Raw genomic sequence first — 19,267 nt, 5'->3', positions numbered from 1 at the left:
GACTTAGCAATTCAATCATATTATTTTTCTCTTTTTCCTATTATAAATACTTTGTGGGCACATTAGAAGAATAGAACATGTACTGTTGATGTGGTTGGTCACTACTTGTTCTAGTTGTAGTTTTCCGAGCTAGGTTTAATTTCCTTTCCATGGATGGGTGTGAAAGGTGAGAGGTCTAAGGTCTATATATATATATATATATATATATATATATATATATGTAAAGTCATTTTCAAGGAATTTATACTACCAAAACCAATGATACAGGGAGAGTGATTAGTTAGTTGTCACAGGCCAAAAGGGAGAACATGAAAATCATGTATTGTACTGTATGATTTGTATCTCTATAATTGTACTCTAATATACCACATCTTCATCAAATTCCTTCACCCCCTAAATAAAAATTCATTTGTTATTTCATACACGTTTTTTTTTTCTTCTTTTAAATAGTAGGGTTTGGTAGTAATTATATAACGATGAATCAATTAGTGGCTTTGATTGACTATTGTAGGTATAATAAAAAGGATTGTGTAATTTAATTTTTGCTAAAGAAGATTGTGTATTTTTTTTAGTTGATTTAAAGTACATAGAAATAAACGATAATAGAATTTTGGTTGGTTTAATAAAAACTTTAAAAATGCAGAGAAGGAATAAAATAAGACTTTTTCCTTATTGTTATGGATTTTAAATCAAATAAGTTTTAATCCTTTCTGGCTTTAGCTAGCTATATGGTGTAACAAATTATTATAAATATATTGATAACCTATTCTACAATTTACAAGGATAATTATTTAGAGTAAAACAAGTTTTTTTTTTTATAAAAAGTATATAAAACAGTGTATAGTTTCCTAGAATTAATAAGTTTTTGATGCCAGTTTCAATAGTAAGAGAATTACACAATTTGTATAACATATACTATTAATTATTAAATATGTATTCAGTAGCTAGTTATACAGAAAGATATAGAGTAATAAAATTGTAAATTATAATGCAGTTATAGTGTATTATTATTGATTGATAACTTGTGTGGAAGTTGACTTAAAAAACAAGAAGAGAAAAACATGACATGAATGAAGTGGAGACTAAAGTGAGTCCATGTGGTAGAAAAGGAAGCTTCACTAAACAAGAAAAAGACGAGAAAACACTAACAGCAGTAGAGTACGTGTTTGACAAAATTAAAGTTAGAGGGAGATTCACATATAATATATAACAACGAATGAACCCGTTTATTATTTAGTCACTATCTTGATTCTTGAAGAATGTGTGATGTTTTCTTTAATGGTGGGGGTAGTACTACACTAGCCAATTACGTGGTGAGAGTTTTCATTTTGGGTTCTCTAGTTGGGGAAGTTACATTGCCATTTTCAACGAATGGTTACTAAGATACTATTTTATCTTATTGGCTCAGAAAAATATCATTACATTCATTGCGAATCAGCTTTTGTTTCTAAGCTCCATCATCCTAGCTGTGTCACAATAGTAATTACATTAATATATAGCTATATTATATTGATCGTCATTTGCAACTACTTCCTTACTTTCAATCCTTCAACTTAATTTAATTCATCACCAAAGTACTGTCCATTGAGTTAGATGGATAATCGTGTTTTAATTTTGTTGACGGAGGTCTATATGTACCCATGCATAATCAGACCTTCGATCGTTCTCCCCAAAATTTTCCCTTTCCAGTTTTCAACCTAGTGGGTTTTAAGAAGATGCACAACCTTAGTACTTCAACACATTGAATATTAGACATAAACTTTTTCTTGGATTGCTGGAAACATCTGGTGAAGTGAAAGTCTAAAAGTACTATCACAGTCTCACACCTTACACCTTACACCTTACGGATATGGTTTTATTAGATTATCTGAGCTCAACTTTTCATAAATCGTAGTTGTATGTAATAAGAATTATTGTCAGTAGAATTTCCTTTTAAAAAAAAAAAACTTAATAACTTTTAACATAGGATTTAATTTTATTCTATAAGAAATTTTTTATGGTAAAATGCGGAATGCCTAGCCATTACTCACATGTGGATTATTGTCTTAACAAAGTGATAACCATGCTGACGCAAGATCAAATATATTGAGAGACTAAAGTAATACATACATCTATTATTAGTTCGATCTGGACGTAACTGTAATCATTAGTTTCTTGATGATTATAATGTAGAAGTCCCTACACACCACACTTCTTCTCCAGGTATTGTGAAATCACAACCTCGTTGGAGATCAACTGAGTGCAGTTGAGACTGTTCCAAATAAACAAAGGTTGACTTTGTAACAATAAGAAGCTAGCTAATATTCCAATTGTTGGAATGTATTACTCCTTTAATTTTAAGGAGTGGGCAACTAAAAGCATTTCTGAATTCAAGCTAAGTTTGTGTGAAGCACAAACACACAACAGGTTATAATCAGATATCAATCGAAGCACAGCCATATAAAATTACAAGACATAATCATAATTGTCTCAATCTGTCAGGTGGCTCATGAATAAAATTGGATTTCATTGACTTTTCTTTTTATTTTTAATTTTATCATCATTATATTCATCAAATTAAGTGATCACAACTTAGTCATTAATATACTCGTATATCTAAGTGGGTGCTACTGTTTTATCGGCCCCTAACTTATACGAACTACTTCGTATTACCACAGAATTCTTGTGATTCTCTGATACTTGGACAAACTTGTCTAGTCTACAAAGTAATAATTTCTACCCGTTCGACATACTTCTGCTCATGCTTAATGGGAAATGATTTTAACATACCAACAATCACCACTATTTTCTTTTCTATTCTCTTCTCACACGAATATGTGCCAATATCAATCAAGCTAAGGTCGTGTCAAAATCAGCTTATGGGGTTTAACAAATACAAACATACTATTACAAACTTATCATTACATAAGTTAAACAAAAATATAAACTTTGCACAAAAATGTTAAAAACTCATTGCAATCCTACTTGTGAATGTTTCACATTGAAAAAAAAAGATAGATGAAGTAACACTTTATAAAATAGAGAAGTTAATACAACTATATCTCACCATTTCGTTTTAATATGGAACCTCCTGAAATCTTATATGTAAATCAAAGTATTTTATATGGTACAAGAGTTATCCTACTATTATTACCAAGCGGTCTAAAAACATAAAACATACTCCTTTTTTCCCTATATTAAAGTTGTAACCTCAAAACATTGAACAGTTCTTTTTTTTTTTTTTTTTTTTTGGTTCCCGGATGTAACCTCGAAATAAATTTGCTAAATTGCCTTATGATCATTACATATTTGAAGAAAAACTTACAATTAATTTAAGCACTCATCTTATCAAAGTTGACTATATTTTTGATGCGTACAAAGGCATATTAAATGGAAAGGTAATGAAGACGTTAAGACTTACGTAGTGTAATGTAATAGTTGTAGGTCTCAAGTTCAAGCCTTTAATTTGTATAAGCAATTCTTGGTTGTCACTCACATCTAATACATGAGTACATGATGTGGCACGTTTATCGGTTTATATATAAGTAACCCGGGCTCTGATGCCATATTGGTTATATAAAAAACTTTGTTATCGAACTACAAAGTAGGCTAGCTACTATATGTCATCTTAATTTCTTCAATCCAACTTGGGTGCGTGCATGTGATTTGATAGAAAATAAAGGGATCTAAGCTATTTCTTTCTTCTTATAGTAAACCAATAATAATAGAAATAGAAACAATAGTTAGTTGGTTACTAGGGACAGTCCTAATGTAATTTTGTTCTCTAGGTGATTATGATCGTACGTAACTAATAATAATGAGAGACAAATTACAAATAAAGGTGGTTGTCGAGCTGGTTTACTTGAGTGCCGTTTAGAGTTAATATGGTACATGCATATGTGATCAAAGCTGTCATTAATTAGTGTTTGTAGTTGGGTTAGGTAATCATTTTCCCATTTTCTCGATATACCTCTATTCTAGATGGATTTGGACTTGTTCAATTAAACCGACTACTCAAACTTTTTACTATTAATTATGTGCTATGAAGTGGATCAATTTATAATTGCCCACATTATAAGATTGGTGGTTGTTGATTGAAAACATCTTTATTTTGGAAGTTAAGGTTGTACATCTATATTCTTTTTTTTATATATATTTTGGAAGTTAAGGGGAAATATAAATACTAATGCATGCTTATCCATTATGTTAATTTATCTAAGTTGTTTGGCAGCATAAAAGACATTCCTTGTGTTATTTTTAATTTAATTGTATAATGCTTCTAAGAAACTATAAAAGATACCAATTTTCATCAAGGTAACGACAGTTTACTTTTAACACTTTCGTCCACTAATTTAAAGTATATGCTGTCAACAAACATATGCTCACCAGTATGTATCTATCAACAAGCAGTTCAGTAGTTTGTTCCTAGCGATATGATCAACTCCTTAGTATGTATACTTAAATCGGATCTTATCTTAGTAAATAAACGCATGTTAGCTAACCATGAACCACCAAATCACCATGAGTAGCTAGCTCCCATGGAAAATCATACTTGAATCTTAGTATATGTACACTAAGGTCGTGCTAAAAGCCTAAAACTGAATTGACTTACAAAAAAGACGCAAATAATTCTCGTATAGAACTATAGAAGCTTGACGATATTATGGATGATAAGATTTAGCTTAACTCTGCTAAAAAAGAATGGATCCATAGAGTGTACCGTGTATGCAGCATCACAGTACTATTCTTCAGTGGAAGACTAGAAGAACAAATGGGATTTGACCAAACACTGTAAAAGAACAATTCACAATCATAAACCATGAGTAACTTGGGCCACCAAGACAAGCATATGTGTCAAACGATTTGGGCAAGCCCAAAACACGATTCACGCAATCTTCAACATTTGTACAGTCATATGGATCCATATTCTTACTTGAAGCCTACTTCTACCTCAACTTTCATAATCAACAAGATTTACACTACTTACTTGCTTTAATTACACCTATACAGAAAAATCGAATTCCTAAATGTACATTTGAAACAGTTATTAATTCACTATTGCAAATCTATTATACTTATTATATTGAAAATTGTTAGATGATGAACAAGACTTCTTAAGCTCTATCACAAGTTCAGCCAAAAGGCTAGATTATTCACACCTCGACTCTAGCACTGTAACTAAATGGAATAATGTTATAACGTACAGCACTTGTAATTTGCCATGTTAGGAGGTATATCAATAGACTTAAATATGGCCTGTTAGTGATTGAAGTATATCTGTAGCAATGATGAGAATATTTGAGTAACAAAAATCAATAATGAATTGTTATGAGTTGCCTGAATGTACGCCTTTGAACGACATGACGTAGTACTACAAAAATAATTTCATTGCGACCTTTTTTATGACTACACTTATAAAAATTTACAACTTTGGAGGAAAAAGGGAAAATAAAGGGGGTGATACAACTGGGGGCTGGAAAACTAAGTAATGGAAACATTAAGCTGCAGATATTTACCACAATTTCCTACATACATCTCTGTGATTCCCGCACCCTAAAAGATCCCTCCACATTTATTCCTCTGAAAATACAAAAAAATCATCTGACTATAACAAGGACTACATTCTTTACTTTGGTGGCTCCACAAGAATTTTGCCAACCTTACTCCCATTTTCTGGCCGGTAAAACTGTGGAATCTCCATACATCAGCAAAAGAGAGCAGTGGATTAACTTGAAAGTCTCTCCCACTTCCTGATAAAATGGTGCGCTTTAAATGATAGCAGCAAGGGCGGCTGTAACAGTTTCAGATTTGGGTAGTGCCACCAGGTTCAGACAGCTTCTGGATCAGGGAGAACAAAATAGTTTAGATCATTCTAGAGCTTCTATAACATAAACCTACGGTATTTGATCATGCTTTTAGAAAAAAAAAATCCTAAGATAAGTTGGGGATTCCATCCTGTGTACCTCAGGCAACAAGAGAGACTGCTATGCTCCTCAGTCACCCCCCCTGACAATCAAACCAAGATCTAAATCTGGCAAAGCCACTATATCTTTCCAACTTGCTTTCTGAATTGAACAACTTTCTGATGTTTACATGAAAACTTAATTCTCTCTCTACAATACTTCAGATACTCAAGAGTATATATGTCAGAGAGAGCTCTTAAGATGTATATTAACTAATTTGAGTGTTATGATCACGTGTATGTTGAAACGAACTGCAAGAAACTAAAGACTCCAGGGGAAAAGCTGTAAGAAAAGGAGTTTATACCTTAGTTAACTATGTTCATATTTTAGCCTCTTGGGTTGAGGTTGTCAGAGGCTTCAATAATTTCTCCAAAAATATCTGGGCACCCTTCCCAATTTCCCTTCTGTTTAGCCTCCCAATATCCACCTTTATAATGGTAAGGTCCGTCTTCACCTTCTCTCTCAAACCATCGAGGTCGCCATCCATCTTCCTGTATTTTCCTTGACTGCAATGCAAGAAGATAAATTTCAGAAACATTTGAAACCAACTCTGATGAACTCATAAAACACAAACAGATTCCTATTTAGCAAACAATGAAAAAATTAGTCCTTTCCAATCCTTCCTGACACCAAATACGATTCACAGACATTTGCACAACCAAATCTATTTCACAGGCATTCCTGAATCCAATGTCAAGAACAGTATCAACATTTGTCGTGACGTCTCTAAAGATGTGTAGCTCAGTGAAGGTCAACAAAGGGTAGAATGCATAAAGGCTTGCCAATAAATAATAAAGAGAGGTTGTTTGCACTAAATACTTTCCAAAATGATATAAATTGATCGAGACAGACTCAGATGAAACTTAAGAAAGAGATGAAAGGTAAAAAGAACTGAAATACTTAGGATCACATTGCGTAAAAAGCAAATCTCCACAGCTTCAGTGCTTGCTGGAATTTAATTGAGTCACAACTGTATAGTTGACTTGATAAAAACTCTGAAAAGGCTACTTGCCGAACTGCCAGAAGTTTAGAATATTCAAAACGTTGTGCGTATAAATACTACTGAAAATACCAGAAACTATTTTGACATACATATAGCCAGAAATCCGTTATATCCACTGTTACTCAGACAAGATCAGGCCCAAATGTAAGACACATCCTAAAACTGACATGGGTTTGGTAGCCAAGAACTCATGAGACATGCCACATACTCTTAATTAATATTTCCATGTAATTTTACACATTTAAATATACATAAACACATATTTTAGGCTGACTTGTTCGCAAATTCTTGTACTTTGTATAAATCATTATTTCAAGCCCATTTTAGATTGCATATGACAGTTTTATTTATTTTTTTTTTCAAACCTAGTTTAAACACTTTATTTTCCCCATAATGTAGCTCAAAATAATCAAGGTGCTAAATGTAAACTTAAGTGTTGAATAAGGAATCAACAATTTATAGTTTCTAGGAAGGGTACACGAGACAAAATAAAGAGCCAAAGTAACATAGATAATCAGATTATATCTACTTATCCAGGAATAATGATAGTAAGACAACAGTAAGCAAGCCTGAAACAGAAGAATGTTCTATACAAAGTATGTTGACTGTGTTGGCATGCAAGCCACTAAAAAATGGTTATCAGAACGAGAACAGCTAATCGTGGATGCCATTTTCACAAGTTATTAAAATAAAGATCTCACCAGAAAATTGGCACTGTCACAAAAACTTTGAGGCAGGATATGCGTTCAAAATAAGAATAAAACACTATACTCGACACATTATTTGAGATTAAGCATACCATTCGCTGCCTCGTCTCCAGGCGTAGCTTCTCAACATTTGCCCTGTCATACTCCCCATTCTCTAAATGTCGCTGGTCAGGTCTAAGCCTTGAATCTGTTGGGGGAAGCTTCTCCTTAATCCGTGATCAAATATCAAGAATCACAAAAAACTATCAGAAACAATTAGAGAAACAGAAAAACTTATATAGAATGCACAAAGTGACAGGCCTAACAAAGTGACGGGAATACCTTAAGCCCAGGAGTCAGTTCATTGAGAGTAATGGCAAATGGTGTTAAGTTGTATCGAGTAAGATTAGGAGTAGGTTTGGTCCTTCTCCAAATCAAAGAAGCATCATCTGATGAATTTAAATCTTTACGCTTATTCTTTCCATCTCCTTCGATACAATAAATACTATCGTCCCACCTTCCAGATATTGTTGCTACTCTGCTCCCTTCGCCATCTTCGACAAAACCATGAACCTGCAGGAAAAATTGATTATAGAAACTGGTGCACAAGTGGAAAAATAAATATAATTACGTAGTATTTCCTTCATCTGTTATAGCAATTTAATTTCAAAGGGTAACCCTACTTAATGGGAGGATGATGGATCAAAATAAAGATGTTTAAAACTCAAGTTGACTATATTTTAATCCAAAGGTACCCTTGATTCATGACATTGTGAGTGTTCTTAATCCAAATCTTACAAGGGGCATTAATTCGAGGATGGATCCTTTTTCCAAAAAGGGAGGAATAATGAGGGAGCAAAATGACCCAAAGTTAATCACTCAAAGTGACATTCATCATACTTTCTGGGCTAATTAACAAAAAAATATATCACGGCTTCATTAACTCATAATATGGACTTATGGGAACACTAAGAATCACATTAAAATTTTATCTTGGTCAGAGTTAATGTTAGCCAGATAACCATGTATATAGGGGGTCATTGTTTATTTAATTGAGCATATAATATATGACACTGAGTTGAGCGTCTGTGCATAAGAATTCTTGTTAAGAGTTCAAAAAATTGCCATTTATTTCACTCATAGATGTCACTACCTTCTAAATTCTCTCTATTGGGTCATCAAGATCCATATTAGAAACAATGACATGAGATTGGTGTATAAAATGCCCAAGGCGAGCCAAGAAAATAAATTTTAGGTTCCCTACATCATAGACGACGCACCTCATTGAAGTGAGGCACACCTTATAAACAGTAAAATATTGAGAAAAAAATGGTGTACTCCTAGCCTCCTAGGTATGCTTCAAAGAAACCACAAAAAGGTGCATAACCCGTAGTGCCTTGTGCCTCAATCAAGCAAGCTTTTTTAAATACTGCATCAATAAATCACAACAAAGATGCTGAATACCATTCATCATCTAGATGACCCTTCATCTTGTTTAGTCAAGACAACTAGATATTCTTACTAGTATAGGTTTCCAACCATACAATGCAATCAATCAAATCCTTAATCCCATGAGTGGGGTCGGCTACATAAACCAAATTTGATTACTCCGAGTAATCAATGCATATGCAAAAAATATATGCAAAATATATATATATATATATATATATATATATATATATATATATATATATATATATATTATTCCACAAAATCCATAAATCAAGCGAAAACCCCTCTCTTCTTCAAAGATTAAAACAATAGACAATTTACCTGGCGGGGATTCCTGTCAAGAAAAGTCTGCCCTTTGAATTTAAGGTTGCATGAGTACTGACGATTACCACGTATGTGCATCATTCCATGATGATCACAATAAATTTTTCCAATGATAAGGTTATGAATGCTAGTTGTGACCTAAAACAAAAAAATAAAATATAAAAGACATTAAATTGTAACATTCATAGAGAAGCAAATTAAGGCAATTAAATCTTAGAATGATGGAGATAAAAGACCACACCTTGCTCCATTGGAATATCTCTCCATCATCGAACTCAAGAGTCAATACTCCAACTGGATCAAGTTGAATAGTTTGACCCCAAAAGCTGGTCTTCAAGTTACTATCTGCCCAGAACTTCCACCCTCTACCATCACAATGGCAGGCTATGAGAGTGGGGTGGTGACTTACCTATGATAACCAATGATAACATAATTAGGAGATTAGGACATCCATCAGATAGTGATTAATATTTTCTAAAAGCTTCCAACAATCAAATAAAATCCTCTTTTGTTTTGGGCCAAAGGAGCAGCTCCATGGACATTCGTGCTTGCTACTTGCACTGGTCATAAACTCACAAATAAAGTTTGAACACAAAGCCTTTTCTTTCCTAATGCTTGTAATCTAATACATAATTCAGGTGATTATCATAATAGCAAGAATTTTCTGAAAGAGTAGACAACCTTGTACCCTCCCTATTAAATAAGATGCAAAAGAAGATTTTGGACAATATTTCAATTTAACTTTGAAGGAAACAAATGAAAAGGAACGGAACGGTTATAAACACAAGAAAACTCAAGCAGTTCAGCCCATTTTAAATTTGCAGGTACTAACCTTCTCAGAGAAAAACCGAATTCCTTTCTCAGGAAAGTCAGCTTCATAAGTTTCCCCTAGCAAAGGATTAAATGGTTTACAGAGTCGGCCTTCTGTAGATGCATAGCCAGAAACGGCAAAAGCTGCAACGTTCGCAATTCTCATAAGACTGTTTCCCTGCAAGAAACGAGTACACGATCAGATATGCAGTGCCATAAAAGAAAATTTGACTGGGCACACATTCAAGAGATTGCCAATGACGAATATTTTAAAGCTATGTTTACTACTTCTCTACCAGTACTTCAGCTATGATGAATTTGTCGAGACTAGACAAAAAAAAGTTCTTGGCTATATTGAATATTCCTGACACCAATTATACATCCCAATCTAACTAGGGAACTAAAGAAAAAAATAAAGATTCCCTAACAAATAGCATTAGAACATTCATAGCATTCAGCATTAATACTGTTAACACATTGTACAGACAATAGAGAATGCAATAATTTGAGACTGAAGCAGGATTTTGACTTGGTGGAAATACACAACATAGAGGTATTGAACAAACAAAATAGGAAAGATAAGAAAGAAAACATTGGTCTTCAGAAAAAGCCTCCACTCCCAACTCAATCTAATTTAAATTGCATTCCGAGTCTACTTTCATTTAGTTCTTGTGAAGAATAAAATATAACTCTGTATTTCTCATTGAAAGAGCACTGATATAATTGAATATTAATATTGATACTGAATAACTCCTAACAACCAACAGAGTAAATCAGGATCTCCTTTCCCAGCCCTTGGATGCCTAAACCATGGAGTAAGACCAAGAAACTTAAGGACTCTTGAACTTACCTCTTGACCATATTCATACGCTCGATCCAAAAGGTAAGAATACTCCAAGTCTTCACAGCATTTCTGAAGTGATGATATTGGTTCATTGAAGTACACTGGCAGACATACTCTCGTAAGATCTTTTCCTACATTGTCTTTGATCATGGACCAGAGACTGACAGGTTTTTCCTTTTCTACTGGATCAGGAAGTCTTTTACGCCTTTCAATGTGTGAGCATAGAGCTTCACCTGAGGCCTCCGTAGGCCAAGCATAGTTCACATCACCAACTTGACCTTCAGTGTCCATACCACTGCCAAAAAGACGAGATGGAGATTCAGTAAAGTAGTCCTTCGAATCATAATAGCAAGATTTGTCTTCATCTGATGCCTCCTCCACGTCTTGTTTCTCAGTGTCATCAGATGACTCAGTGGTACTACATTCTAGACATCCAAAAGCAAACAAAAGTCAAGAAGTAATAAAATTATAGAACGTGGTCTTGGAAGTGAAGATTATTATTAAAATCTCAAGATCAGAAAACTTTAGCTCTACAAAGCACATAATTAAAAAGGATAGCAATAAATAAGAACTCCCAAGTGTAAGAGTCAAGACAAAATCCAAAAGAAATGGGCAATACATCCACTGCCTTAGTTAAGATTTGAATATGTAACTCAAATATAGAACATAGCCAACAATACGTCCACAGCTTCAACTCTCAATCAATAACAGCAACGTATACTACTTTAACAAACCTGGGATCAGTAAAACTATAATGATGCGTAACAGAGATTTTTGAAGTATTGTCAATGTATGAAGCTAGAGGGAACAGGAAGAGGGAATAAGCAGAGATCAACTGAAAATAAAATCTTGAATCTAATTTCAGAAGAATAGGAAAATTATAAAAGAATACACAGTCAAAATAACAAAAGTAGTATGGAACATCTCTAATATGCTAAGCAGTCAAAACTCAAAACTACACCAGAAAGTGCAAATAAACCAGAAGGTGAATCTTATAAATACAGTATATTCATTCTATGTTGTTTAATGACATAAGAAAAAGAGGAGTAGACAGAAAGAGCACCATAGCATTAATACCACTATATTTAGCACGCTCTAGGCTGGAGTATTCGTTCTTTGAAAGATGATATTCATTATCATTGATTCCTGGAGCTTCAGTATCGACATTTGCTGCCTACATCAATTGCACAAAACAAATATTAATGAGGATCAACTTCATTTCCCTTTGTTTACGAGTCAAGGATCTTGAGACTATAAATATGTATAGCACTTATCAAACCAAAAAAGCATGTAAAGATAGGCAAATTTGAGCAAGAAAAACAAAATTCAGAAATACTTGATAATTTTAAGTCTTTATTCTAGTCATAAATGAGGATTTGGCGAAATTTGGATAGGATTGTCAAATTAAGCAAAATTGACGTTTCTCCTTAAAAACAGTATGGCAAGGCTGATCTCGTAATGACTAGAAACTGCCCAGAAGAAGCAAAATAGAGTAATTTGGAGTTGCAATAACATTGAGCTTAGATGAGAATGAACAGATAAACGAAGAGAAATAAAAAGAAATGAAAATTCAAGAGGATGAGCTTACATGATAGCAGAAGCATGGCACATCTTATTAAGACAATGAAATGTTTGAGCAGATATTCAATTAAGCTCGATTGTGGCCATAGATGATAGATATAGCAACAAGTTTTGACGCAACCCTGAATGTTGACAGACATTTTGTCTTCTCCTTCTCCTTTCTGAATAAGGAAGTATGAAGCTAAAGCTGGGCCTAACCTATTTGGGATTGGGGACGTCTTTTTCACTATTGGGCCTCTTTGCTAGCTGGCCCTATCATTTCGTCATTATTCAGACTCAATTTGGATGCTTGTACCCAACTTCTTCAATAACATACCTTTACCAGACTTCTTCTCTTAAACCCATACACTAAATTGTACTAGAAAATACATACGGAGTATACTACGAAGTACCTTTATTTTTTTTTTATTTTTTTTTTATAAAAATGTCAAATTTTGAACTTGTAGCTGTTTATTTCTTTAGTTGACTTCCAATACATCTTAGGAAGTAGGAACTAGTTGTTTGATTGCATAACCAAGTATAGTAAAAATGTTCTAATTCTCCCTTGATGGGGGGAATTGCTTACCTAAATCCCCTTAGGTCAATCAAACAAATTTATTCATTTTATTAGAATAACATAGGAATTGTAGATTCAAGGATTGCAACCAAACAACCACTTGACTTTGGTGGTCCATAGTCAAGACTCACTAATTAGACTCACTAATTTTATTTCAAAAAATTGTAGAAAAATGTGAGAGTCTTTGTGAAGATTCTGATCTTAACAAACTAATTTATAACCTAAGACCCAAGTTAACCAACCCTCATAGGAAGACAGCCCTACATACGCTACCTAGTTTTGTTTGGTTGACCAACTTAAGTATTGCCGAGCCTATGTAATCCACAGTCTGTACATCTTAACTAATAGCCAACAATAAAGATACACAGACTTCAAATTTTAGGTAATTGCTCTTAAGTAAGTAGTACGAATGAGGGATGATAATCTAATGGAAAACATAACTGATCACAGAGAACTGTTAATTATTTTTGTAAGAGTTTGCCCAGTCAGCCACCGTGATAATAATGAACTCGAATCAAATCATAGTAGAGGCTATATGAGCATTAGACATTACCTCCAACTGCCTTAATGTGTCCAGCAAATTGGATCTATCCTCACAAAGAACTTTCAGCTTTCGTTGTATGTCTGAGAACTCTGAAAGCATAATCTGCTCGCACTCCTTTACAATCGACTCATTGACCCCATCTTCAGCCAATCGCTTCTTTAATCTTTCAGTTGAAATGGAAATGCTGTCAGGAGAAAGCGGGAGATTATCATTCAGTGGTCTTCTCAGGGAAAAGAGACTTCTTGCTGATGCCAAAGCTTCTAACCAAAGCGCCCTTTCACGTTTTGAATTAGTCCTTAGGTGGAGAGTTTTTGTAGCTGTAAATATGTAAAACCTCCTATCATCAGACCTGCTCTCTCGAAATGATGATACCTGCTTACAATTTATATACAATCAAATTTTTGAAATGAATTGAAAGATTTTCCACAGATAATAGTATTCCTCCAATCCAGCAAAAAAAAATTAGGTGTGTTCTAGACTTTATATGTAGGGTATCCTTTAGATTACGAACCAATCATCCAAAATTTGCTAGTTCAACACAAATTCTATCTAGAATATCAAAAGAGGACGATGGGTATCGAGTAATATTATGTTCAAAATCATCAACATCTCCAATCCCGAATGTTAGTGCACACACTCAAATGAAACCATTAGGGTTATATACACGGGTAAAGTTAAGCACTTAAACTAGAACATTTTCCATGTTGAATGGCAATTTTAAGAAGTTTAAGCCATAATAGCTGAAAATAACTTGTTTGTCACACACACACATGCACAAACAAAGAGAGTTTATCATCATAGGATAACAGTTAAGTTACACAAACTAAATCCTTAAATTTAGGCAATCATCACTACGGAGAACATTGGCTGCTAGACAACAAAGAAATTACACCCTGCACACACAAACACGCATATATGTCCTCCCAAATTTAAATTTCAGGAAAGGTAGGGAGTAATATAATCAGATCTATAGCCAAAGAAAAAAATTGAAAGAGTCAGTTATCTTAGCCTTGACAAACTGATTCAAGTTGCAAATACACACCAAATAGTTCTGCAAAGGGAAAACTACTGAACTGCTTAGTTTTTACCAGGAATATAAAATCAAGCATACATATCACAATTTACTTTCCTATCCACATTTATTTAACAAATTACATATTCAAACGAGAAAACTCGTCTATTTACTAAAATAACAGATAAAGATATCTGGAAAAGAGTTGATACAATCCAATTTACAGTAGAGGGGAAAGAAGAGCTAAGAAAGAAAGAAGCAAACATTGGTGTCTTATGTAAATGGCCAACAATAGAAGAGTCTATATGCAATCGTCTACATCACAGCTATGTGACGAATGGAGAAACACCAACACCCATTTTTATAAAGGTGGAATTGACAATCTTTTGCATATTATAACCACAAAGGCTAAAACCCTAAGAAAAAAGTAATGTTTATGTCAAGCTAACACTATGAAAGACCCACATTGAAACCAAAATTCCTAAATCCCACAACAGTGAAGAGATTTAAATTACTCGTACATGATTGAAGAATATACAAGTATAAACATACACTTAAAATGAACATACAAATATACAAAAATAAAAAATTGAAACTTGATAATCATACAATTCTTATAACACCAAATGTGAGGTCAAAAATATCAGCAAGCCAGTAATTTAAAGCCAACAATCCAGACAATGTCTACAATACTAAAAGTTGATAATAACAATAATTAAAATTAAATTTGACATTTAGAATTACAACTTACCAGAACACACACATTAGATATGTGAAGAAGCAAAGAAAGACATGCAACAAAAAATACAGTGCCAATAAAAGAGCAACAAATATGAATACAAGTGATTAAAAAAAAAAAAAGGGAAACAGAAAAAGAAAGAAAGAGCAAATATTGAGGAGTTGTGGATGATAGAGATGACTGATAGATGGAAGAGAGTGAGAGTGAAAGTGAAAGGTGACCCCACCTAACATTTATAACAAGTAATATAGGGCTCATACTCATACTCATACTCATACTCATAGCCCCCCCTCTCTATTTCATGGCCTACCCACCTGTTGATGTGACCCACTCCTTATTAACACCCACTTCCCCACCCCACCTCCCCCCTTCTTTCTTTTTTTAACCCCTATTTTTCCATTTCTACGAGTATTTTAATTACCAATTCCTGGAAATAAAAATGGATAAATTCTCAATTTTAAAAAATTAAATGAATAAATATAATTGACAAAAAGAAATGCATTAGTTTAGTACCTTGAGATGAACGACGGAGTTTTTCTTGGAATCCTTCTTCCGGCCACAACTATCCAAACGAATAAGACGCGGTGACGTCAAATCACCGATGACAGTGACGTCATCTCCCAAAGAAGAGGAGAGAGAATTGAGGGATTGAGGGGAGAGAATCTTACAATAAGAAAGCAACCCATCTCCACGCAACAGAAACCATCGAGATCTCCATCCTTTGCTGTAATTCGTCCATTTGAATAATGCTCCGGCGACGCTCATTTCAGATCGCCGGAAACTGCCCGCATTGCCCGTAAAGGATCCGGGCAGGGTGGAGCTTCGCTTCAGGCTTCCCGCCGGAGATAGGGCTAATTCCAATGACCCGATACGTGGGCCCGGGCTGCTATCGCCGGCGCTGCCACTGCCGCCGCCGCCGCCGCCTTCTAATGAAATGCAACAGAGAGGATGCATATCTTTAACCCGCATGATTTATTTGATCGTCAAATAAATAAATAAATGATGGGAAAAAAGAAAAGAAGGAAGGGATTTGGGGGTTAAATTAAATTTATTAAAAAGAATGAATGAAGATAATAATTATGGGGGGATATGGTTGAATGGTTGAGCTGTGAAATTAAGAATAGAAGAGAGAGAAAATCGGGGGAATTGGGGAGAAATGGCAAAATGTGGGATATTTTTGGGGATCTTATTTACGAATCAATGAATGAACAAGTCGTTTATTTATATTTATATATTTATATTTATTAAAAAAAAAATGAAGAAAGAAGCAAGGTTATGAGTGATGATGAAGTTTGCGAAATGGTGTTTTGGGGAGTGGATTTGCGGTGGAGAGAGAAACATAGAGGGGGGCCGGGAAGAGGAGAATTCACAGCAAAAAGCTTGTTTCTTCTTTTTCTCATTTTTATTTAATACTCCTACGTTTTACCATCACTATACCCAAATACTATGCCTCCGTATTACGAAGTATAACATTTGATGGGTACTTTGCTTGTTTTTATGCTTCTTCTTGGTTTAGTATTTCAGATCTGTTATGGAGAATTCTCAATTTATACCAGTATTATTTTAAATTCACATGTACTCGGATCATATAAATCTAACATCTGTACAACTTATCAGACCTTATTTTTCTTTAGCAAAAGCTAATTAGTGCTCTTTAGGGTGTTAGATAAGAGAATGGATCGATATCTAATTTTGTCATGCATTCTAAATTTAAAACGTAATGTCTAGAGGCGTCTGCTAGCTAGATCTTTTTTTCTTTAACTTATGAAATAAGGCCTACAAGAGCCAACACTCACTAGTGCCTTTAAATTCATATCACTTGATTTTTACTTAATTTAAATTATCTTATTTGAAACTATCTTGCTTATTGTATCTTATCAAAACTTATTAGACATAATTATGGGGATAATTTGCCAATTACTACCGCAAGTTAATACCACTTTGTAAACTACTACCGCAAATTAAAAAAGTTGTGAATTACTACCGCAAATTTTTTTAAGATGTTGCGATTACTACCAAACCCCCATTAAACCCAACTATGACGTCATTATATCCCTTTAACCCGTGTTTGACCATGGTTAAGGGCTTTAATCAGCCCCCCCCCCAAAAAAAAAGAAATGGGTTAGGGATATAATGACGTCATGGTTAAGGGCTTTAACCATGGGTTAAAGTGATATAATGACGTCATAGTTGGGTTTAATGGGGGTTTGGTAGTAATCGCAACATTTTAAAAAAATTTTGCGGTAGTAATTCACAACTTTTTTAATTTGCGGTAGTAATTTACAAAGTGGTATTAACTTGCGGTAGTAATTGGCAAATTTTCCTAATTATGGAGTATAACTTACATTAGTTGTAACATATTGAATTTATTTGTGGCCCTTGATAGAGTTTATTAGAATTTATTTTTCCTTGCCCATCTTATCTTAGCTTGGCTTATTTTTCCCGAAATACCTAAAAATAATAAGGTGAGTAAAACAAGTTATAAGGGTGTGTTTTATTCACCTGAATTTTACTAATTGTTTTAAACTTATAACTCTTGTGGATTGAAAATGTATATTAAAACAAATCTAATAACATTTTATATATATTTATTTTATAGTTTCCTTATTAAACTATTAAACTCATTCATTCTCTTGAGAGGTAATCACTAATTCACTAGTGAACACTTACATAAATTATTTTATATGTTTTCCTAGATATGTGAAATTACATTAAGCGAGAATAACTTTGGAATGGAGTGTGCATGTTATAAACATTACGAGCATTATTATATTACTAGTCATTGGAGTCCAGAAGATCAATATAGCTAGCTCAAACAATCTAAGGTGAATATAGTAAATGTTGCATACTATTACTAGAAATAAAAGATTATATGGTACTATAAAATAAGTGCACACAGTTCACAAAAAACTTGCCTTCAATTTCAAGCATTAGTTCATGTTAACATGTGGGGAGTGTCGACTAAACATAAACTAAATCATACGCCATGAAATTTACTGGTTTTTGTACCAAACGAGATTATTCTTGTCTGTGGGTGATATATATTACAACTGGACCATGCACATATATACTGCACCTTTTTAAATGATCCATATATACGGAGTATATCATTATTAGTAATATAAATTCTTGTTTAGCTGTAAATTAATTCTCTCTTTCTTGATGTCGTAGCACTCTAATAATTTAAAATGTATTTTATTTACTTCTTTTCATCACGGAACGTATTATAATACTCAGTAAAGTTATTACATACAGTTCTTTCTTGATGTCATAGTATTCCTAGTTATTAAAGATTGATGTATTTTATTTACATCATTTCACATATTAATAAATTAATACAATCTATATCTATATCTATATCTATACTCTATACTTAGTTTTAGTATTTAAAAACACAAACCACACACTACTCATATGCCACATGTCACCACAAATCATTCATATGCCACATACCACCTTCTTTATATATATATATATAAAAAAAAGTTCATGTCTTTATGCATTCTGTAACTTGCAAATTTAAGTAAGGAAATTAAGTATTTCAACTACACCAAAATAAAGTCGTAGACTTTTCATCTCCTAAACTTAAAATAAAGTAATAGTAAATAAAAAAAAATAAAAAAAAGTTGAGTTAATTAGTCCACATTATATAAACATATATATAAAGTACAATAAAACAATGCTGACTCATATAAACACAAATAAGCAACACATTACAAGGAAAATATTCTAAGTAATAACCCGTGCATGGAACGGGCCAGAAGGCTAATTTAT

The 19,267-nt window shown here is 33.5% G+C and overlaps 1 protein-coding gene across 8 annotated transcripts; it reads right to left on the bottom strand.

Moving 5' to 3' along the window:
• Positions 1-5,282: 5,282 nt before the first annotated feature.
• On the bottom strand, positions 5,283-17,001 carry LOC110704623 (oxysterol-binding protein-related protein 2A-like). Of its 8 annotated transcripts, XM_021882438.1 has the most exons (12): positions 16,162-16,370; positions 16,007-16,055; positions 13,752-14,114; positions 12,139-12,235; positions 11,068-11,486; positions 10,240-10,395; positions 9,649-9,816; positions 9,405-9,545; positions 7,974-8,204; positions 7,745-7,864; positions 6,247-6,448; positions 5,283-5,817 (listed from the first exon to the last, which is right to left on the bottom strand). In XM_021882438.1, the coding sequence occupies exons 1-11, from the start codon at positions 16,230-16,232 to the stop codon at positions 6,269-6,271; spliced, it is 1,995 nt and encodes a 664-aa protein (XP_021738130.1). In that variant the 5' UTR covers positions 16,233-16,370; the 3' UTR covers positions 5,283-5,817; positions 6,247-6,268. The 8 variants fall into 8 exon arrangements, with proteins under 8 accessions (XP_021738130.1, XP_021738126.1, XP_021738125.1 ...); XM_021882434.1 differs by having other exon boundaries at positions 5,283-5,814; positions 16,007-16,996; XM_021882433.1 differs by having other exon boundaries at positions 16,007-16,994.
• Between the last annotated feature and the right edge of the window lie 2,266 nt (positions 17,002-19,267).

The sequence above is a fragment of the Chenopodium quinoa genome, unplaced genomic scaffold (assembly GCF_001683475.1).
Source record: "Chenopodium quinoa cultivar QQ74 unplaced genomic scaffold, ASM168347v1, whole genome shotgun sequence".
Taxonomy (NCBI): domain Eukaryota; kingdom Viridiplantae; phylum Streptophyta; class Magnoliopsida; order Caryophyllales; family Amaranthaceae; genus Chenopodium; species Chenopodium quinoa.
This window is presented reverse-complemented; position numbering and strand designations above follow the sequence as displayed.